Source organism: Lipotes vexillifer, unplaced genomic scaffold (assembly GCF_000442215.2).
Source record: "Lipotes vexillifer unplaced genomic scaffold, Lipotes_vexillifer_v1.1 scaffold1442, whole genome shotgun sequence".
NCBI lineage: Eukaryota > Metazoa > Chordata > Mammalia > Artiodactyla > Lipotidae > Lipotes > Lipotes vexillifer.
In genome coordinates this window covers 1,480,315-1,503,547 of record NW_006797379.1, presented here as the reverse complement: position 1 = coordinate 1,503,547, position 23,233 = coordinate 1,480,315, and the positions used below count along the sequence as shown (strand labels likewise).

General features: G+C 47.8%; 1 protein-coding gene across 1 annotated transcript in view; it reads right to left on the bottom strand.

The window, feature by feature from the left end:
- MAP7D2 (MAP7 domain containing 2) overlaps positions 1-23,233 on the bottom strand; it is a 106,715-nt gene that overhangs the window by 32,292 nt on the left and 51,190 nt on the right. The window contains 6 exon segments of the mRNA XM_007469310.1: positions 381-508; positions 2,114-2,268; positions 9,758-9,868; positions 12,920-13,031; positions 20,433-20,596; positions 21,721-21,798. Coding sequence (XP_007469372.1) covers positions 381-508; positions 2,114-2,268; positions 9,758-9,868; positions 12,920-13,031; positions 20,433-20,596; positions 21,721-21,798 — 748 coding nt within the window.

Sequence of the window (23,233 nt, the reverse complement as noted above, 5' to 3'; positions counted from 1 at the left end):
AAAAAAAAAAAAAAAAAAAAAAAAAAAAGAGAGAGAGAGAGAGGGCCTGAGAGCGAGTGTGGAGCACAGGGGCTCCAGAGCCCAAGCGCAGTGCAGTCACTTCACTCCAGAGGCAGCTGAAGGAGAAAGAAGGGGAATGCCAGAAAAGTAGAATGGGACTAATGGACCTGAAGAAAACACGCCGAATGGGTTCATCTCGGTAAATCAGAGTCCAGTATTTACCAGGCAGCAAAGCCCTCAAGAGCACATCATTTATCTAGAAGATACACAGCGCACCTCGGTGGGCTGGCCACGCCTCGTGGAGGAGCTGGAGGCACACGGCACAGAGCCCCCCAAACTGCTTTAACCATCCGACTATGGAGAAGGGGAAAGATGCTTACTTGGTTGTCACAGGAGAAGACGACCTCTTAGAAACGCCTGCTGGAAAATCGCATCTTCTCAGAGGGGACATGAGGCCCACGCTGGGAACGGAAGTTGTTGTTCTCGGCCCCCTCTTCATCTTCTCCGTCTGTAGGGGACACAGAATAGGACGTCCATGGCCCATGACTGCCATTACTTCTACAATTTCTAAAAATACCCCAGATAGAAGCAATGCACAGCTTTCTTTCAGAAGGAACCATACGGAGCTAAACTGCTTCTCACAATGGGAATCTTTGCAGAGAAGCAGCAGGGGGTCATCATATTTAGGTCATTCAGTTAAAAAAAACAAAACAAAAAAACCCCTCAGCCTTAAAACATAAAGACCGCCTTCTCCTTGTTATCTTACAAAAAGCTAACAATGGAACCAGCTTATGGTCCTGGACATATAGAGGCTGGAACGAGTACCAAGATATACAATCACTATTTTTTTAAAAAAAAAGCTATAGGTGGGTGCAAGACAGGGAGCTGGGGACCCTAACAGTGTACGCAGTTTAACGGGGACTGCAACCCCTCCATCCCTCTATGTCTTCCCCATGGCCTGCCTCACATGGGCCTCTGTGACTGGCCCGCGGCAGGCAGTCTGCAACGGTGGTCCCCTTCTCTCCCTATTGTGATTTTCTGCATCAAATCCTCACGCAGCCCCCATGCCCACATACATTAGCCCCCTTCCACAGGAATCCACCCAGCAGTAAAACCCTAGGGTCTGAAACATTCACTTCTCCTGTGAGAACCTTGGGATCACACTGGATTAAAAAAATAAATATGGTGTTATAAAATAAATGCCCAATGGTAATGTGGTGTTTAAAATGAGTCCGGATGTCATTTGATGCTCCTTGCTTTAACAGGTGGAGCTCAGTTCCCTTCTCCTCAAGCGTGGGTTTGGTCTCTCTCTCCCTCTCTGATCTCTTGCTCTAGGGGAGCCAGCTGCCATGTTCATCTGGACACTCAAGCAGCTCTCTGGAGAGGTCCATGCAGTAAGGAACTGGGGCCTCCTGCCAACGGCCACGTGAGTGAGCTGTCCTGGAAGAGCCCCAGCCAAGCTTTCTGACGACTGCAGCCCTGGCTGCCATCCTGACCACACCCTCATGAGAGACCCTGAACCAGAAGCACCCAGCTAAGGAATCCTCAATTTCTGACCCAAAGAACCAGGGAGGTAATAAACATTGGCTTTAAGCTGCTAAGGTTTGGGGTAATTTGTTACATAGCAAGTGTAACTAACGAAAGTAGTATGGCATGTATAACTTCTACACAAATCTACACAATCAGGGGTACCTGCTCAACATTTGCCTTACTGATAGTGTTACCATGGACGACAAAAATGTTTAAAGGCCACTGTTGTGGATGAAGGTTGACCTAGAACTTCAGTTCTAGTTGCCTGTAGAGGCAAGACTGGCCCAGAATCAGACATCCTTAAAGAAGCAGAGAAAGGGCACTCGGAACATTCCTTCTGATGCCCGTCCTCTGGAGGACAGGCTATAATGAGCACAAGGGCTTTAGGAATCTGTTCCAAGGCACTAAGATTTAGGAGGGTGCAAAAAGTTAAATGATTTTCAAAGGTTGGGTGCAGTTTTAAACCAAATCTGCCCCTTGAGCAGTCCCTGGAGATAGATGGAAAGAGACCCCAGGTCAAGTGCAGGGAGTAATCACACTGCCAGATAAACCAGTCCCGAGGGGCGAGTGGGTATAAACCTACCGGAGAGGCCTCCGCTCCTGCAGGGGCTCCTTTTCCAGCATCTCCTACGCTAGATGTAGATGTCGTCTTCTTCTTCTCGGCATTTCGAGTGGGAGAAGACTTGTAGGAAGATTTAAGGGGGCCAGCAGGAGCTACACGAGGACAGGCATGGGATACTAGAGCGTTACAGTATAAAACCCAGAGACACAGGGAGCACAGACGGAAGAAGTAGGGGGAACAGAGGGTTGGGAAGAACACCACGTTTCTGTTAAAACGTGACACGGGCAATCCACATTCTCAAAATGCCACCACACTTTTTCTAGTGTACACAGAATAGACCGTATCTTAAAAGACCCCCATACTCAATGCTCAAGAGTCCAGTTCATTTCAGGAGTTCAAAATCTGGGCTTTGGAGCCAGATGGACCTAGCACCATCACCTAATAGCTGGATCACCTTGGGTAGGTGACTTAACCTCTCTAAATGTCAATTTCCTTGTACAGGAGACAGTTAACAGAGCAGACCTGACTGCTGTCCTTGGAACGGCCTGTTCACAAGGTTGACCCCTGTAAGCATCTGGAAACTTGGATTTCAGGAGGGTTCTCACCATTAACTGATGAGTAGCTCACTGTGCCTAAGCTGTCTGTACAAACAACATGACTGATCTTGCTTTCTTGTTCTGAGTCTGGAATGTGGTATGTGCCTGGAAGGGGGTGCCTACGTGACCAGCGCTGGGCGCTGAGTCTCTTAATGAGCCTCCCTGGTTGGCAACATTTCACGCGTGTTGTCACAGCTCGTTGCTGGGGGACTCAGGCACATCCTGTGTGACTCCACTGGGAGGGGACTCTTGGAAAGCTGCACCTGGTGTCCCCTGGACTCGCCCGTGCGCCAATTCCCCGTGCTGTTTGTGCTGTGCAGCCTGCGCTGGAATGCCTACGTGACCAGCGCTGGGCGCTGAGTCTCTTAATGAGCCTCCCTGGTTGGCAACATTTCACGCGTGTTGTCACAGCTCGTTGCTGGGGGACTCAGGCACATCCTGTGTGACTCCACTGGGAGGGGACTCTTGGAAAGCTGCACCTGGTGTCCCCTGGACTCGCCCGTGCGCCAATTCCCCGTGCTGTTTGTGCTGTGCAGCCTTGCGCTGGAACATCTCAGCTACGAGCGCCACCACATGCTGAGTCCTCTGAATCCCCCTAGCGAATCACTGAACCCGGGGTGGTCTTGGGGACCCCTGACACAATTGGTGTCAGAAGCAGGAATCCTGAGAAAGACCCTGATTCCCTGATGTATAGTAAAAGCACTGTTTGGTAAAAGGAAGGAGAAAGGGGTGGAGGATGACTACCCACTGATGCCTGGTGGCTATGGAGCCCCCCCACCAGAGGAAACTGCAGCCAAGCCGCTGTCTGTTGTGAGAGGTGAAATACCTATGGAATCTGAAGATGACCCATGGAACTCCAAGTGCTGGCTTGCTCGATCCTCTGGCTGCTTTTGGCCATGCTGGCTTAAGTGAGGGGAAGAGTGCAGCCCAGGTGATGCCTTTAGTTTTCACTTTCTCCTCCAAGTGGAAGTGGGACACAACCTCCTTGTTTTTTACCACCAGTGGTTTGGCTGGAATTTAAATTCTGAGTAGTGGAACCAGAACAAGTCTCCATACCTGGTGATTTTTGCATAATGGAGCCTCTGGGAAAAGGGAGTTGTAAAAAGAGAGGCAATCTCCAGACAGAGACACACTTTTGAAGTTTTAAAAATCAACCCGGAACCACTGTAGATACAGAACACCCCTCCGTGGGGCCCTAACCTGAGAAAACAACACAGATGCTGGCTGGACCACCCGGGTCACAGACAAATGCACACAGGAAAGAGCTCGTTCTCTGATGGGACCATCCAACACGGAGCTGCTGGTGGGCTCTCGACTTCTGACGTGGAGCCTGACTGCATTTCTAACTTGTAATTAGTGCCAGAGCTGCAAGCTGGGAAAGGGCACTCAAGGGAGTGTGACCCTCCGTCCACCTCAATGAGCAGGCTCGACCCCCTCTGGGGGATGCACCACTGCTGACGAGACAAGACGTCTGGTGTTTGACTTTCCAGATTGGCTACGGTTTGTTAACAACGGACCAAGAGCCTGACTCTACTTCCCTTGCCCTTCTCCTGCTACGCACACCTCGGAAAGGCAACTTGTTCAATGCACCTGTCCCTGAAAAGGGACTGATCTTTTCTAGGCTGCTCACTGAATAAATGAAGAGGATGGAAGAGACGGGGAGGGGGGGTGGTGATGCAAACCTATTTTGAAAGTTCAGGATTTTGTCCCAGTTTCTGAGCATGATGTGTCATTCTGCTTAAGCTGGACACATTTTTTTTTTTAAATAAAAATGCTCTTGTCCTTCTTGCATTCAACCCTTCCAGATGAAAGGTCCATGTTAGAGTAGAGGATGACTTAGAAAATGTAAAGTTGTGATTATTGAAAGGGGCATGCAGACAACAATGGAGAAAAACAAAACCCAGCCCCACTGGAGTGGTGCAGGGGGAGGGCCAGGGGAGGGGCATTCACGATCTTTCTCTTCCAGAACTGTTTCTGGGAACTCTCCCCTCTTGCTGAAGGAAAACCACACTGCCTTTGCAAGCTGCTGCCAGCGCTTCAGAGTCACACAGACTGCAGGTGACAGCGTGACCTGAGACGGCAGGGGCAGGCCAGCTCCTGCGCAGTCCCCGCTCAACACCTCCACACGCAGTCCACGCTCGGCCGGAGATGAAGCCAGTGTCGCTCGCAGAACTGTTTAGAATGGACTGCCTCAGGCAGGGCCTCTGAAAGCAAGCAAAACTGAGAGCTGGGGGCCCTGTGAGCCTGGACTGCCTGCCCAATGCACGTCCTGCGTGGGGTGCCCGAACATCATGAACTCTGTTTCCAGGGGACATGTGTGCTCTCGGGGACTGCACTTGTACCATCATGACACTGCCTCAGCCCTGGATGGCTTTGGGCCAGCTTCATCTTACTGCCCGGTGCTGGCTGGGCCTGAATTGATGCCTCAGGCCAGGTAGGAGAGGTTCATATGGAAACCTGCAGAGGAAGCCAGCTGGCTTTTCTAAGACAGACCTGGAGGGTGACTGGCCTGTGCCTTAACTAAGTGCAGCACCCCTACATGGCATAAGTGAGATCCACACGGTAGGCTGGCCTCAGCCTGCTATACGAGCTCCTGTTGATAATAATTCTGCTGTAAAGACACCGTGGCCAAGGACCAAGGGCGTGAACTGTGCAGAGAAGAACAGAAAAAACACAGCAGGCCTAACTGCTTTCCCTGGAAAGGCCTGCTTACCACGCTGGCCCCGGCATCGGGGAACTTGGATTTGGGCAGAGTTCCCACCGTTAACTGGTAAGAGTGGCTCACTGCGCCTAAGCTGTTGGTACAAACAACATGACTTACGCTGAACACCTGCTTTCCTTCTGAGTTTGGAATTTGGGTACATACCTGGCAGGGGGTGCCCACGTGACCAGCCCCCACTACAAACTCTGGGCACTGGGTCTCTAATGGGCTTCTGTGGTTGGCAACACTTCATACATGTACTAATTCATTGCTGGGGGAACGTGTCCTGTGTGACTCCACTGGGAGAGGACGCCAGGAGCCTGTGCCCGGTCTTCCCTGGACTTTGTTCCATGTACCCTTTCCCTTCGCTGATTTTGCTCTGCAGCTTTTTGCTGTAATAAATCATAGCTCTGAGCTCTCCTGGAGAATCATCGAGCCTGGGAGAACTCCTCCTGACACATTTCTCATTCTCAAAATGGGGATACTTCCTACTTGCCAGGAATTTTGTGTTTATTTGTTTGAGATAGAATTCATACACCATAAAGGTGTACAATTTAGTGGTTTTCAGCATATTTACAAGGTTGTGCAACCATAACTACAGTCTAATTCCAGAACATTTTCAACACCCCCAAAAGAAACCCTGTGCCCATTAAGCACTCACTCCTCTTCCCCCTCCCCTAGTGCCTAGTAACCACTTATTTACCGTCTCTCTGGATTTGTCTATTCCAGACATTTCATAAACATGGAATCATAAAACTTGTGGCATTTTCTGCCTGGCTTCTTTCACTGAACATAATGTTTTCAAGGTTCATCATGTAGCATGTATCAGTAATTCATTCCTTTTTATAGCTGAATAATATTCCACTTTATGGATAAACACATTTTGTTTAGCCATTCATCTATTGCTGGATATCTGGGTTGTTTCCACATTGTGGCTAATCTGAATAATGCTGCTGAGAATACGTGTATACTTCATTGTGTATGTTTTCAGTTTCCTTGACTCTATACCAAAGAGCAGAATTGCTGGTTCATGTGGTAACTCTAACATTTTGAAAGACTTGTCAGACTGTTTTCCAAAGCAGCTGCACATTTTACGTTCCCACCAGCAGCGTATAAAGGTTATAATTTCTCCCACATCCTCGCCAATACATATTACAGTTGACTCTTGAACAACACAGGTTTGAACCGCATGGGTCCACTTGCACGCAGATTTTATTCAATAGTAAATACTACGGTACTATTTGTGGCTGGTTGAATCTGCGGATAGGGAACCAAGTATACAGAGGGCTGAATATAAAGTTAGATGCAGATTTTTGACTGAGGCGGGCTGGTACCCCCAACCCCTAAATTGTTCAAGAGTCAACTGTATTATCCTTTTTTTCTTTGAATTTTAGCCATCCTAGTAGTGGGAAGCAGTATCTCATTATGGTTTTGATTTGCATTTCCCTAATGACTAAGGATGTTCGGCATCTTGTCATGTGCTTATTGGCCATTTGTATATATTCTCTGCAGAAAGAGCACAACTACTTGGAAACAGATAGAACTAGGTAGAGGACAATATGTCCTTTATATGTTATCTCACTGAATACACTATATCTTGGGAACTGACACGGAGACCAGACATGCCCTAATGTGGACACAGCATTACTCACTTGCAAAACTCACAGGGAACACTAGTGCCCATTAATTTTTTTTTTTTTCTTTTTTAGTCCCCATTAAACTTGCCACGATGGTTTGATCTGCTTTGGTCAAGGAAGGGTTTTGACGGTGTGGCCCACTGTTTCTTGGACTTCAGTGTGCAGGTCTGGCGGGGCCTGAGAGTCCACCCTCCTACAAGCTCCCAGGTAATACCAACGCTGTTGGTCCATGGACCACCCCTTGAGTAGTGAGGCTCTAGATACCTGTTCTGACTGTGTCCATCATTGTGCTATCTCCTTTAGTTCTCATGACAATTTTAAATAACTCCGCTTTAGAGATGAGGAAACTGAGGCTTAGAGAGGTTAATTAAGTCACCCAAAGTGGTAAGAGCTAGTAAGTGGTAGAGCCGGTTATGGGACTTCTGAGATTGCAGTTTATAGGCTATTTTACCAAACCGTCTTTTTAAAAAAGTCTACTAACCGCCATAGCTCATGAGATGGATTCTTTTCCCCTAATCCACATGCCCTCACTCATAAAATAATTTACTCACCTCTGTGACACTTGAGAGAAAAGAAATATAGCAACAATAAAACAGTGGTGGGTAGAAAATGTTATTAACCATAGAAGACATTTCATGAAGCCAACAAATGTGAAGCAACATACAAAAATTCAGGAATAACTCAAAGGCCAACCAGTACCATTTGGGGCATTTTCCTCAGTGTCACCAGCTTGGCCTCTTTTACCTGAGTGACTGGCCTGCTCAGAGAGCATGAGTGCACTTCTGCTTCTGGCTAAAGAAGCCTGTGTGGGTGTCAACAGTCGCATAACAAGAAAGGTTTCCATGGGACTAAGGTGCGTGCGATGAGCTGAGGGATGGAATCAAATGAAAATTTTAAAAAGCAAAATTAAAACAAAACAAAATAAAATGCCTAAAACAACACAGTGCATGATGCAAATCAACTTTTGGGTGGCAGAACGAATGTGGAAAGAAAAAATATTGTAGCAAAGGATGGCTTCGGAGCTTGTCATAGTAAAAGAAAGCAGACGCTGTGTCATTTAGAGCTTGGGAGAGTGTGTTACTTCTCTTGGGGTGCCAGAATTCATTCACCATGCTATTACAGAATTAGCGTATCCCCTGTATCACCCGAAGAGAATCAGCCCATATTCCAAGATGTCATATGGACTCAAGAAACCATTTACTCACCAAGTAGATCTAACATTGGAAAAAAAGATTACTCCTACAAAACACTTGTTTTAGGCCCTCTGTTAGGAAACATTTCATAACACACTGATTTTGTTACTGTAGAAATACGCATCCTTTCATACTTTTCCCACGCAAGTAAGGGCAAAAATTAAATAAGAAACATTAAAAAAAAATAGCCAACTAATTATCAGCTTTAATGGGAGTAGTAGTACCCATAATCTAAAATTCAGTGACTGAAATGTTATTTTGATGGTTTCGGAGCATATTATATGATAATGGATTAACTTTTCAATAACTTCGTCTTCTTTGGGTATCCACTAGCCAGTAAATGGCTTGCAAATTTCAAATTTTCAATTAATAATCCACAAGCAGATAATTCAGTTGCCAACAATATATAATAACATACTGATTATCTTTATACATTAATCAGTGCAAATATGAATTTAACATCAACTTGTAACCATATGAATTAATGAAAACCTATGGGATATACTCACAAATGGAACGGCTATACAGAATTAAAAGCATGCAGATGTTTTCTCATCCAGCTCCTAGTTAATTCAAGGTTTCCAGCGCTTACCCATGAACTGCATCAGAGAGCTTCAACACTGATACTTATGGGGTCTCTGACACACATGACAGACCTCTGTGCTGGAGGTGCAAGGTCAAAGACAGTGGGAAAAGACCAGGAACGCACACTGGCCTCTTCGGAGTCACAAACATCCTCCTGCTCACCCCCTGGTGATGATTCGATGTGTTAAATACTCCACTGGCACCTGACGCTTCTTCAGTGATGCTTTAAGATACGCATTTAATGCATGGAGAGCTTCCCTCCCTTCCTTAACCTACAAACTCTGAAAGGTAGCAATTCAGACTTTTAGTGCCTTCTCTGAGCCTCCAATAGAACACGGGTGATTTTATATCTATTCAGTTTCTGGAACTGGCACCCGTCCTATACATACCACCTCTCACCTCAAAACAGAGAGCCAGAAAAGGCCACCCATCCTTTTGCCCTTTTAAAGATTTCATATTAGTTCTGAACTTCTGTTGTCAAAAGAGAAACGGGCAGGCTTACAAACCACAGACAAGAGCAGAGCCCCATTTTTTTCACACATCTAAGTCTCCCACGTACCTCTGCCTCATCAATCCCGCTGTTTTTGGCTAATCAACAATATCGCACCAGTAACTGGGCAGTTACTTTTTTAACAGTCACATCTGCCCACTGGTCAATTAACCCCAGGCCAGGATAACGTTTACATGCACTGTGGAAAATGGAAGTCTCTTTCAGACTGGGAGCACAGCATGAGCTCCTGTCCCTATTCAACAATGACCTGGTCGTGAAGAGCACGTTGCCACTTTCCAAAGTCCCATTAGTGAGGCCCTGGGGCTCCCACACACAGATCGCAAGGCTAGGAGAATGGGGCTATTTGCAGAAGGCTCAAGAGGGGCTCTCCCAAAGACTGACGTTAACACGCTCACACTAGAAAGAAGAAAACTGGAGAGACCAGGTCTACACGTTCACTTGCCTCGGTCTGGGGAATAGGACATTGTCGCGGTGGATGAAGACAGGCGCTTACTCATGGGAGGCTCCGTCTGCTTTGGCAAATTCATGGTTGATGTTGAAAGTTTGTCACATGCTGCAGAGAAATGCATTAAAGACATTGGTATTCACACCACTCTAGACTAAGAAACACATTTCCCAAAGTGTTCTTCCTGTCCTCATCCACACGCCTCCAAAACCACTGTGGCACAGCACACTGCTTCCAGCTCCCTGCCCTCCACTTGGCACGTCTGGGAACGCCTGGGCCACAGCAGCCATCCATCTGAAGCAAGTTCTTCTCTTCTATTGCTCAACTTTGTGTATCTCTTTGATTCCAAATGTTCAGCCTCACTCAGTTGTTCAACTAAAGCCATGCTAATCCCACCAGCCAACCCTTTCCTTGTGTCCAGGGACTTTTAAGTAAATTCAGACCACACAAAAACAAAACCAACCTGGACCCAGAGACAAAGCACCACTGCAAAATGTTCTACGATCTGACTGAGACTGGGTGAGCTGAAACTGGACTTTTTCTGAGGTTATCTAGAGCTCAGGTTGCAGAGAGAAGTAATTTGTAAAGCAAGGAGCTGTATTTAAAGCAGAACAACCTTTAGCAGTTGGTTTCTTCCTTTTATCAAGAGATGAGGTCACAATGGCCCTTTCTCAAAGGCTATGACTGTTTATGGTTAGGATTTTAAAATGTGGTCCTGGGTTTGGTACTCTTAATTTCCCACCGTTATCTCAGACGGGCTTCTAAATGAAACGACTGCAGCAACCCGAGAGGTGCTGACAGTGCCAGCCAAGTCATAACCGAGCTTGAGGCAAAAGGAAAGATGTGTGGCCCCCGCTCTAAAGGAAGCAAACTCATCAACAATATTCTCAAAATCTACTCTTCTACTAGTCTTGTTTTCAAATGAGAGAAGTGTCATGTTTGACAATTTCTCCTGACAAAGTGATGAACCTAAATAATTTTTAAATAACTTAGACTGAAGTAAAATTATAATACAGTCTGTTTGGGTATAAATAAAATATTTAAACTTAAAATGGTATGAGTTTTCATACACCTACTTTTCAATGTTTCAGTTTGAGTATTTTAATGTTCTGGGAAAAATAACCATTAGAAATTACATAAAACCACGTCTCTAGGGGTACACGTTTCCCCTTTTGCCTCAGGCTCCAATATGGCTCAGCATGGTACTGGTCTTTGCAAATTCAGTATTTTGTTCATCATAGATTGTTCTTCATTAATTTTGATTAAAATATTCTTTTATCTTGATTACTGAGATTTCTGCCACTCCCTTAAACTAAGTGCTCCAGTCGAGCACCACACTCACCTCACCCTGTCCCAGGGCCCTGGGTACGATTCCCAAGGTGTCATTATCAACTCTACCTGCCCCTCTCTGTTGGGGGAAGGCCAGTGCCCATATGACAGTGAACGTGGCCCAGGTGGCAAAGTCTCTGCTACTCAGCAACACCGATAAAAATTATTCTTTGTCAAAGAAATGCTGGAGACCAAGGATATTTAATCCTAATGCTATAATTCGACCCTCTGGGTGGCTGGGAAATATTGTATCCCTTTTACATCTTGTTTTTTCTTTACCAGTCAAAGCTGGGTTGAATTTCTAAAGTCCCTATTAAATGGGAGCAAGGTTTTGCTAGTTCTATTCTTGACCTAGACCCTAAGAATTTCCCAGGCCTGTATACAAAACAGAGAGCCTATTAGAAAGAGGAAATCAAGAACAAAGGCGATTTATCTCCTTGTTTGGATTCACAGTGTTAGTACTGGTAAACTCAAACACCTCTCCAGGAATCTATCGCATTAATACCCCAAACTCCGTGTAATTATAGGTTCTGGTAACCAGAAGTGATTGAAATACCCTACTACTTATGCCTAAAAACCAATGATACATGAGAGCGTTGAAGATCCAAATGCCCAGAAGTCAAACACTGACAAGATTTTCAAGGCAGAAGTTAGTGAGCTGAAGATGAAATGTCTCCAGGGTACTAGGATGTAAGGCATGCACGCTCCACGATGACGAACAAAGAAATATGGGCATGTCATTCACTTTCTAGAAAAAAGTTCTAAGGGGTCAGACTAAGAAATCAATTGTAAGAGTGCTTGAGACAGACACAGTGATGGAGGAGGGTGACCGGGACAGTCATCACAAAATGCCATGGCACAGTGATGCTCAGATATACCGTTGGTGGACTCAGCAGCGGCGGCAGTGGTCCCTGGGTCCGGAGGGAGGGTGCTGGCTGCTAAACCTAGAGGTGGGGGTGGGGTATTTCCTGATTCACCTACACAGCAAAAAAAAAAAAAAAATCAGAGCAAAGACAGGTAAAAGAAAAAAGTCCCAATTTCTGGTTGACTCTAGTTTCCATTAGGAAATTAGAAAAAGTAACTGAGATGGGTTGTTGACATCTCAAAAAAAGGAAAAGAAAAGAAAAGTATATTCACTGACAAAAGGTTAAAAGCACAATGCAGCAAAGTCAAGAAATTGTACCACTCATGTAAACCCATTTGCTCTCAGAAAGAGCTGGTATACAGCTCCTGCATAACAGAATGGCAGACACAGAAAAGACACGAAAAAGAGGGCAAAACCACCCAGGGACTAGTAACAATCCATACATTAAACATTTGAAAATTGAAAGATGAGTATGAACTGGATAATGAAATAAATAAGTCACCTTAAAACAAAACTGAAAGAGCAACAAAAATAAATAATGTGGAGGGAAGAACCCCAGCTCCTTTTACGGGGTTACTGCTGCTCAGCCTTTCCCCGTCATGCTGCAGCCATGACTGAGCCTACTGTCATTGACCTTCCCTGAAATCAGGTTACCTCTGGGCTTGCTAGGTGGATCCGGTTAACCAGGCTCTACATTCATTTTCTTTGTTTTTCTTTTGATTTACCTCAAAGCCCAGTTACTGTATCAACTGCTGTTTGTGAGCAAGAAGAATGAACAGATCCCCTTCGCAAGAAATGCACACACAGGAAGCTTGGCAGCTTTAAACATCACATCCGAAAAAGGTACCTGCAGATCGGTACAAAGCATCCCCCAGATCCTGCAGGTGCCAGTCTGCCTGTGATCTCCCTCCTGCCCCAAGATCTCCCCACCGGGCCCTGCGATGCAGGGACAGCCCTTCACTCACCATCGCGTCCTCCGGGCGCCGCAGCCAGTGATGCTCCCCACGAGCACTTCTTCTTCAGCTCCAGCTGCTGCGTGCGCTCCAGGGACCTGCGCATCATCGCCTCCAGCCGCTCCTGCCCAGTTCACGCAAGAGAGAGCAAGATTAACCACCCAGCCCCGCGGCACTGCTGCACCTCCGGGCGGGGGGGGAGCTTCGGGGCCACGGAGGAGGGCACAGCAACAGGGTGCGGAGGGCAAAGCGGAGAGATTCCCACACAGAGGATCAGGGCCGACTGGCACTCACCAGCCCGAGAGGCTTTTCTTGCTCCCCGCCCCGGGGGGGGGGGGGGGGGGTGGGGTGGGGGTGGTGGTGGTGGTGGTGAGTCACCAGACGGGTCTCTCTGCTCAGCATCCAAAACCCAGGCACTTGTGCTTTCCCCACCACGCCAGCGCCTTCTTAGTGGGCGGAGAGTAAACAAGGTGGCTAGTGCTGGCTCCCAGCCCCAGCACCTCTTCCCTCTCAGGGGAGAGGCTGCTGCGGCAGCCAGGCCTTGATTTATTTAAGAATAATGCCAGACAAGCATTAACTCCTTGAGGCCTGTCCCATCCAGTAGAACTGGAATTGTGCTCTAGAACCAACTGCATCCTCTCTTGTTGACAAGCATCAAGGACTATGATTTGAGTAAACGGAAATATAATTTGAATTTTAATAGCCTTAAGCATAACTTTTTTGGGGGATACACCATGACTTTGAGGTCCATTTTGCAAAGTCCCATTTCCCTCTTAGAACTTCTAGTCTTAAAGGGGAATTAATTGTTCTCTACATTATAACACTTTTCTGCTACGTAGTATCTGGGGATAATACTGCGTATTTCAAAATTCAAGAGACAAAAGTAGAGAAACTTCTGTCCACAAAATCAAGCATCTATGCATTCTCAGAGCCGGACGCGGGGAGAGGTGGGGAGGGAGGAAGAACTAAACAGTTTTTAGCCAGAAGAGAAAAACAACCAGGCTTCTCTCCTAACAGAGCATTTATCAAAAGCACTCCCGTGTATTAACCAAACTGTTCTTTTCATAAAGTTGGGCCTGACTGCTGGCAAGTCTTTCCCTGGCACTGCAATGACACTGCAAATACCAAATCCGCTCCCTGCCTCCACTGGAGAAGGCCCACAGGGTAAGCGGTTACACGGACACCTTTTCACCCTCATAAAACCCCACCCTGAGGTGCTCCAGGAACTGGGCTAATCCTAGCCCAACTTCAAAACAAAAAGATGCTATTTTCTCATGGCTTAAATAAACAAGCAAGCAAAATTAATTTAGGGCAGCACCAACTGAGTGACCGTGACTTAAGGATCGGGGAAATGCTCCTTTATTTCACTCACTAGATACACAAAAAGGTCACTTAGGAGGTGCCTGGATCTATCCCTTTTGTCCACACCGGAGGGATGAGATGAGCATTCTCCACATCTCAGCCTCCTCTGCATAGTTCTTCCTCCGAATAGCGCTTTGCTAAAAGACAGCTTCTCCAGGGACCTGTGAGCAGAAAGGGGATTTCTTTCCTCCTGTAAGTCTCAGGTTCGTATTTGCTATTAACTGCGCTCTAGTTTTTGGCTGAGACTCTACAATCATGAGTGTGCATTTCCTGGCAGAATCCTGTTCTCAAGACCCTGGCCCATTAAATTCTGACAGCCAGCCCCAGCGGTTTGTCTGAGAAAAGATGAGGGCTTGGAGGAACTAGAACTTCTTGACTATTTGAGGACTGAAGTCTGATCACTCAAGACTGGGGCTCGATAGTATTCCTTTATATGGATTTAACATCAATTATTTAACCAATGACCTGATTTTTTATATCTTCATTGGAGTATAATTGCTTTACAGTGTTGTATGAGCTTCTGCTGTACAACAAAGTGAATCAGCTATACATATACATATATCCCCATATCCCCTCCCTCCCACCAATGACCTAATTTAAGTGTTGAAATCTTTCACCTCAGAGTGAATTTAGTATTGAGTGGGTTATGGGAGATTGCCTACATGCCAGAAAGACCTCACAAGACAGTCCTTGGGCTTCCCTGGTAGCGCAGTGGTTAAGAATCCGCCTGCCAATGCAGGGGACATGGGTTCGAGCCCTGGTCCGGGAAGATCCCACATGCCATAGAGCAACTAAGCCTGTGCGCCACAACTACTGAGCCTGTGCTCTAGAGCCCGCGAGCCACAACTACTGAGCCCGTGTGTCACAGCTACTGAAGCCCGTGTGCCTAGAGCCCGTGCTCTGCATGCAACAAGAGAAGCCACTGCAATGAGAAGCCCACGCACCGCAATGAAGAGTAGCCCTGGCTCGCCGCAACTAGAGAAAGCCCACTCACAGCAACGAAGACCCAATACAGCCAAAAATAAATAAATAAAAAATAAATTTATATAAAAAAAGTCCTTCATCTACTAGGAGACAATGAGAACAAAGAACATCAAGACGCACAGCCAACCGAATCACTGAATAGCTATCTAGGGGCATAATTTTAAGGGAATGTTCATCCAAAGCCAGACCTACTCCTGAGCCTTTCGGTTACCTTTAGAAAAAATACCTCTGTCATCTACCCCTAACCCAGTGAGCTGCTCCAAATTCTACCATTAGAGATTTATTCCTTTGAACTGTACGCAGACTTACGAAAATGATGCTATCCCTGAGAGAAGGCACAGTCACTCTGTGTCACCCACTTTTGGAGAGATGATTAAAAATAGGTGGTAACCAAGCTCTACGGTAAGGGAACTTATAAAACCCAAGCTGTCAGAATGGGATGTTTCAAACATGTCAGAACCAAAACTGGTTCACTTCACTCTTATTAGAGGTTAGTCCCATATAGTCCCTAGCATGTGTGTGTATCTTTCTCTTCCTTCATGTGATGGAATGCAAAGAATCCTAGTTTGGAATCAGCAGATGTGAATTCAAATCCCACTTCGGCCTGCTACTTAGTCCCATGACCCTGAGTTAATCGTTTAATGTCATCCTTGGGCATCGGTTCCTCTGTCTATAAAATGGGTATGATATTACCTATATTACAGATCATTCAAGTCTACAAGATAACAACTAGCATAGTAAGTCGTTAACCAGTGCTAACTGAATCCAGGTTTGAAGAGGAGGATTGCTAACATGGCAGTGTAGAGCACTGGTTCTCAAATGGGAGTGAGTCTGCCATCAGAATCACCTGGAGGGTTTGTTAAATCACCAGTTGCTGAGCCCCGCCCCCAGAGTTTCTGAGTCAGCGGGTCTGAGGTGAACGTGCTGACAATGCACTCCTCGTGTAAGTTCCCAGGAGATGCGGGTGCTGCTGGGGAGATGTGGGTGCTGCTGGGGCGATGCGGGTGCTGCTGGTGCTGGGATGGTGCTGAGAACCACTGGTTAGAGGAAAGGCTGAGCATGAGAGAGCGTGTGTGAGAAAGTTCAATCACATCAGAAGAACGGTATTAATAAATACCACAGCTGCATACTGCATACTGCAATTCCTGCCAAGTTCTGGCTCTCCTGAGGATCATCTGATGATCAACAGAGGAGGGGGAAAGGGCAACGCAGATTATTGTCCCTAGAATAGCCTCTATTGGGTGGGGCTTAGTGGAAGGAAGGAACGAGGGCAACTCACCCTTGACCCATTGAGCTCTGGCCCTAGACCTGCCTGGATGAACTTAGAGGAGATCCACGACCAAGGTGATGCACTGAGCTGGCCGAGCAGTATGAAAGGCCTCCAGCAGGGCTTGGCCTGGCCACTGTTACCCAGACAACTGTCTCAGGCAGGAGTGGAGGGCTGACTGTGCCTTTTCCACTGCCCTTACTACATGTGTTCTGGGGATGACAGCATGGGGACAAGCCCCCAAATGGTCCTAAGCAGGGCTCCGTGGAGGGCCCTTCTCCCTGCAAACAGACGTCCACATCTGGCCAGAAATCCACGTAATCACCATGCCCCATGCCAGCCAATGCCCTCTGAGAGCAGTCAGCTCTCGGCTTAGTGAAGTTTTTGCTTAGTTGAGTTCAGAAAGTTCTCATTTTTACACTCAGCCTGGTGGGTTTTGTTAGGTATCAAGCAAGAAGAATATGAGAAGTTGTGATGTGTTCAAGTAACTTACAGAGATGAAGGTGCTCTTTGAAAGAGGTCTTTCCTGGTCTTCTGTTTCGCATGAGGAACATGGAGGTGGCTTCACCAAATACCATTTTCCAGGGCCCCTAGTCATGAAGCTATACTTCCCTGAGTGGAGAAGGGGTGAGCGCATTGTGCTGTCAGCCTTAACCCAGGCAGATGACAAAAGCTTGTTCCAGAAGCTTGACTCTTGGGAGCTGTGTGGCATGTGAAGATTGGAAGAACCCACCTGTAGGAGAAGGCGGGCCTCCAGCGAGAAAATGAGCTCAAGGTCAGAGTGTCAAGTGGACACTGGACTCCCCCTTCGCAAGGACAGGCCTGACCAGCTTCCAGCCCTCGACACCTCTGGGAGCTAGGCCGGCTGTGATGCCCACTTCTGTGTTGGTGGAGAGGAGGCCTCCAGGCCGAGTCTGGGGCTCACCCACACAGATGTGGGGCACTACCAAGAGCAACATCATGGACACAGTCCCAGGCACATGGAGCCAGGGCAGGGCTGGTGGGGGGTTGAGGGGTCAACACGCCTCTTATGAGCTCCTAATATCAGACCCACAGAGGCAGGAGTTTGTGGGCAACGCTAACACTTTCCAGCAAGCTACAGAAGCAAAATGGAACGAACCATCTTCCTGCGGAGGCTTTTCCCTGGTTGACAGAGACAGGCCCTGACAAAAAGGACTTAAATCTGGCACTGAGAAGAGGATGGAGAGTCTCCACAGCCATGTGCCAAGCAGGCAGCAGCCCTCCCAAAGATCTCCAGTGAACCACGGGGACAAATGCAAAGGCTTTCCTTTGGAAAGGGCTCCCGCAGCAGAGACCTATCTGTCCTCTCCAAAGATCACCCATGAGAATGCCAGTCAGACCTCTGCACTAGCAGAGCACTGATGATGAGGTGACTGACAGGCCAGCCTGCATGGCGAGAGTCCCTAAGCTCCACCCGGGTCTCCGGGGGCTCAGAGGGCAGGAGCAGGTGGTGGAGGGAGCCCACTGCTTCCTCCGGTTGCTCTACACCCCTGGGAGGCCCAGCTCTCAGCCCTGCCCTGCCGTGTGTGGGGAGAAGAGGGGCGCAAGCTCGATCTGTGTTCGCGCTGACCACGGGCAGGCAGCCTGCCCCACTCCCCACCATCACCACACCAGGGGTGAAAGGGAGCACGCAAAGGAAACAGGAAATTGTCCGAAGCACAGCCCCTGACGAGTCAGCTGCATCAGGACCAATCACCTGGCATGACATCCCCTCATCTGTCACACGGGTCCCTCAAAGGTGGACCCGTGTGACACTGTCAGGTGTGGCAGAGGCTCAGGAAGAGTCTCCCGTGACTTCACAGCACCCCTTCCTGGAAACGGCAGTGACACACATTCCCTGCAATCAGCAATCCCACAGGAGGTCAGGAGTGGAAATGGAGAGAGCAGGGAGAAAAGAGAGAAGCTGTGAGTCAAGGAAGGGAGGATGGGAAGTTAAGGGGCAAGTCCAGCACTCATGACAAACACCCAGGCTGGGAAAGGAGAGATCCGCCCCGTCACTGAAACAGCCCCAACGCACTGTGGCTCTTCTCCTGGTCTCTACACTCTGTGCCATAATCTTTCCTGGGTAGCTCTCTCTTGACCTTGCTTCGGCCAGGGTCAGCTGAAGTCACTGAAGGGAAGCTAACATTTCTGAGCGACTACTCTGTGCTAGGTGCTTTGCTGGCACTTTCAGAAGTTACCTCTTTTAACTCCTATGACCACCTCTGTTTTGGGCTGAGGAGACCGAGCTAGAGGGGTCTGAGACTTGGCCCTGGCTGCCAGCTGCTTAGGGGGAGGGCTAGGATTTGCACCAGGAGCTGACAAAGGCAGACAGTGATCGGGCTGCAAGAGCAACAGCGGCTGTGGCTAAGACCCTGGCTCAGGCCTCCATTCACTAAGAGGAACAAAGAAGCCGCCATTTAAGCCTGTGCTCTGTGGGCAAAGATGGGTCTAATTCTGTGTATGTGAGCATTTTTGTGTGTGTGTTTTTTTTTTAATTAAAAAAAGACAAAAGGGTAAAGACAGTGATAACAATTCAGAGATTTAAAAGATACTGAATTTATACCAACATCTCTGTTTCTTAAAGTGTTGGTGATTAACAAACCTCTATATTGTTCATACTAAATGATGAGTCACACTTTGTTATACAGCACAAACTAACACAACATTGTAAAGCAATTATACTCCAATAAAGATGTTAAAAAAATAAAATAAAAATAAAGATTTAAAAAAAAATCTAAAAACGAATGAATACATGTATATGTATAACTGAATCACTTTGCTGTATACCTGAAACTAACACAACATTGTAAATCAACTGTACTCCAATTTAAAAAACGAATTTTTTTTGTGTGTGTGTTACGCGGGCCTCTCACTGCTGTGGCCTCTCCCGTTGCGGAGCACAGGCTCCGGACGCGCAGGCTCAGCGGCCATGGCCCACGGGCCCAGCCGCTCCGCGGCACGTGGGATCCTCCCGGACCGGGGCACGAACCCGCGTCCCCTGCATCGGCAGGCGGACTCTCAACCACTGCGCCACCAGGGAAGCCCATTTTAAAAAATACGATTAAAGGGGCTTCCCTGGTGGTGCAGTGGTTGGGCGTCCGCCTGCCGATGCAGGGGACGCGGGTTCGTGGCCCGGTCCGGGAGGATCCCACGTGCCGCGGAGCGGCTGGGCCCGTGGGCCATGGCCGCTGAGCCTGCGCGTCCGGAGCCTACGCTCCGCAACGGGAGAGGCCACAGCAGTGGGAGGCCCGTGTACCGCCAAAAAAAACAAAAAACAAAAAAACCCCCCCAAAAAACAATTAAAAAAGCAAAAAAAAAATTAAAAAAATCCTTCATTCAAGGGTAATTCATTCAAATATCATTCCCATCTATTATTACTTACAATAAATATTTACCTTTTTGCTTACTAATCATGTATTAAAATTTGTAATACATTTATGCTTTTACAAGTGGTAAAAAAAATAAAAATAAATGACGAGTCACTATACTTTATGAATAAAAAATGATCATCACCTGATACAAGGCTATGATCACACCCTTGAAACACACTTGTTAAGAAAATCTATACCCCACATATGCTTTCTAAATATATTTTCAGAGTTTAGTAATAAAGGACTCTGTCGGGGTAATTACATTCCATTTCTTTTTTAAAAGATAACTGGAGAGAAAGGATGATTAAAGCAAGAACATGCATTAGAATATAAACAGACTAGCATGTCTGTATCGGAAGGTAGACTACTTGATTTTCCAGCAGTGAATACAAGGTCATGTTATCCTCCACCCTCACAGCCCGTCCTCCAGCCTCGTGTCTGTCCCGGAAGCACAGACTCCCCAGCTAAGTTGAATGGATCTGTCTCTTTGTTCCTGTTCTAGCGTGAACTGCGGAGCCGGCTGGGGCCCAGCCCTCACCTCCTCCTCCCGGAGCTTCTGCTTCCTCTTCTCCTCCACGGCGGCCCTCTTCTGTGCCTCTCGCTGCCGCTGCTCTTCCAGCTTCCGCCACCTCTCCTCAATTTGCTTTTCATACTGGAGCTTGGCTCTCTTCTGTTTCTCCAGGATCTGCTGCTCCCGGGCAGCTGGGGGAAGGAAGGCAGAAGAGAGGTGTCATTACCAGAGCACCCCACACCATTTGGATTACTACCAAAAACGCAGAAGTAAGAGTGACCCCCCAAAAAAAGAGCCCGGTGGGATCGTAGGCTGAAGTGACTGAGATGAAGCGTTCTGGCACCTCTGCCACCAGCTGGGTGACCCTGGACATATTAACCACGTCATCTCTCTGCCTCAGTTTCCTCCTCTGTGAAGTGGAGATGTTGCATGTGCAACATCACAGTGTTGTGGAGACCAAATGAGACAATGCACGGAAAGTGGCCAGTCACTGCCCCTGCACGTGGGAGCTCTGCCTGTCATTGCCATCAAGTCAGACTCGTCCCAATGGCTAGGCCACACGCAGGATTGAGAAATGAGAGCTATCAGGGTATCTTCACTCGGGACACGTTAGCTGTACATGCACCACGCACCAGACGCTGAGCTGGGTGAGGGTAAACAGAATACGATGAACAGGATCGGCCGGCCTCCCTCCTGACACATTTACTAAGGGCCTTAACTCCACCTGGCCAGGCAGGCAAGGGTTCCCTGGAGGACGCAATGTCTGAGCCGACCAGCAGGAGGCACTCAAGGAGTAGGATTCGAAAGCTCCTCATCTGTCTCAGGGCCCTGGGGAAGCCACCCCACCTTCCTCATGGCACCCTGTGGGGAACAGGTTGGACGAATCTGTCCATAGCCTGCAAGAGGTATGACAGCCTTTCTCAATGGGTTCCCTGTCTTAACACAGAAATGGCCTTCGGTGCCGATTTCCTCCACTTCCCCCAGCATGGCCCTTCTAGCTGCCCTGGGGAGAGGCCGCCTGAGCGGGCGGGGGCGGTGACTGTCTCTCGTTCTCCAGCATCCTACCCACAGCGCTAGCGCAGTGCCAGTAACAGAGGTTCAACGCATGCTCAGGGAGTAAATCAACTGTCCTGAGAATTATGTAACAACTGTGAACGGGCCAGTGGCAGTGCGGGTTTGCTCCCAGTTTTCCACGTTCACCTAGCAACTGTCCCAGTTCTCTTCCCATTCAGTCACAAATTTCTAAGGGTCCTGAGAAAAGACATCATCACATCTCCACTCCCTTAGACCTAAACAGCCAAAGTGCACAACTTACCAAGACATTTTTCTCTTTCTTCTCGTCTTTCTTTAGCTAGTCGTTGTCTCTCATCAGATTTTAAAAATCCATCCATGCCTACAAGAGAGAAAACACGATGACAGACTTCACTCTCCCCGTCCGCTGAGTGCCAGGGAACCCCCTTGGCCTGCACCCTGGGTCTGGCCGCACGCACGCATCATCCAACAGCAGGGCTCCGTACCACACACACGGCCCGATCCTGAGAGCCGAGGGGCAGTAGCCGCGGCTGCCACGCTCCCCCACCCAGCTGGGCTGGTAGTGACCCAATGCCAGCCCCAGAGAACCAACCCCTCTCCCTAGTCCTCCGCCCCCAGGCCTGGCCTCACAGGGGTCAGAAGGCGCAATAAGTGACAGGTCTGGCAACGTGCAGAAAAGCCCACTGGGCCTCCCCACGTCCGGCTCCCAGGGGAAGGCAGAAGCACGAAAGTAGACACGATTATTACACAGACAGTGAACATCTGACTTTCTGGAAGGAGCCAACTGCTGAGGGACACGTATGAGCTCCTCGGGTGAACACTGAGAAAATACAACATTCAAGTTTGATTTCGTTTCCGCTAAGTTTGCTCCCATGTCAATCTTAGCATTTTAGAATCACAAAGAAGGAATATAACGTACTTCTGTTTACGGTAAGTCCCCTACATACGAACGAGTTCCGTTCCGAGAGCACGTTCGTTAAGTCCAATTTGTTCCTAAGTCCAACAAAGTTAGCCTAGGTACCCAACTAACACAATCGGCTACATAGTACCATACTGTAACAGGTTTATAATACTTTTCACACAAATAATACATAAAAAACAAACACAAGAAATAAAGAAAACATTTTTAATCTTACAGTACCTTGCAAAGTACAGTAGTACAGTACAACAGCTAGCATACAGGGGCTGGCATGGAGTGAAGACGCAGGAAGAGTTACTGACTAGAGGAGGGAGAGGAGGTGGGAGGTGGTAGAGCTGAAGGATCATCAGTAAGAGGAGACGGAGGGCCAGCTGCAATTTCACTCATGCCTGACGTTGATGGAACGCATGTTCGCAACTTTGAAAGTTCGCAACTTTGAAGGTTCGTATGTAGGGGACTTACTGTACTTGTTACTTAAATATCCACAACAAATAAAATGGAACAAATGGCAATCGCCCCCGAGTCCGGGAAACATCTCAGGAGCTCCGCATCTCCACCCACCTTCTACAGGACCCTACCCTAAAGTGCTTTCTGAATCAAAGATTAAATGACCTTCATGGCAGTTTTAGGATTAAAAATGATTTATTGCACTTGGTCACAACTGGTCATTCATGAGTATTACTTATATAATGGTCAAGGACCGCATTCTGGAGAAATCGGCTTTAGTGTTACTACAACTGGATTCACCTTCCCAGCGCCTGGGCCCTCCTCCGTGGTAGTGTCACAGCTGACTTCAGAGTGTGCCTCGCTGCCACAGTGAGCTGTGCCCCTGTTAGGAATGTTCCTGCCACTGCCCAGGAGAGGGACCTACAGGCTT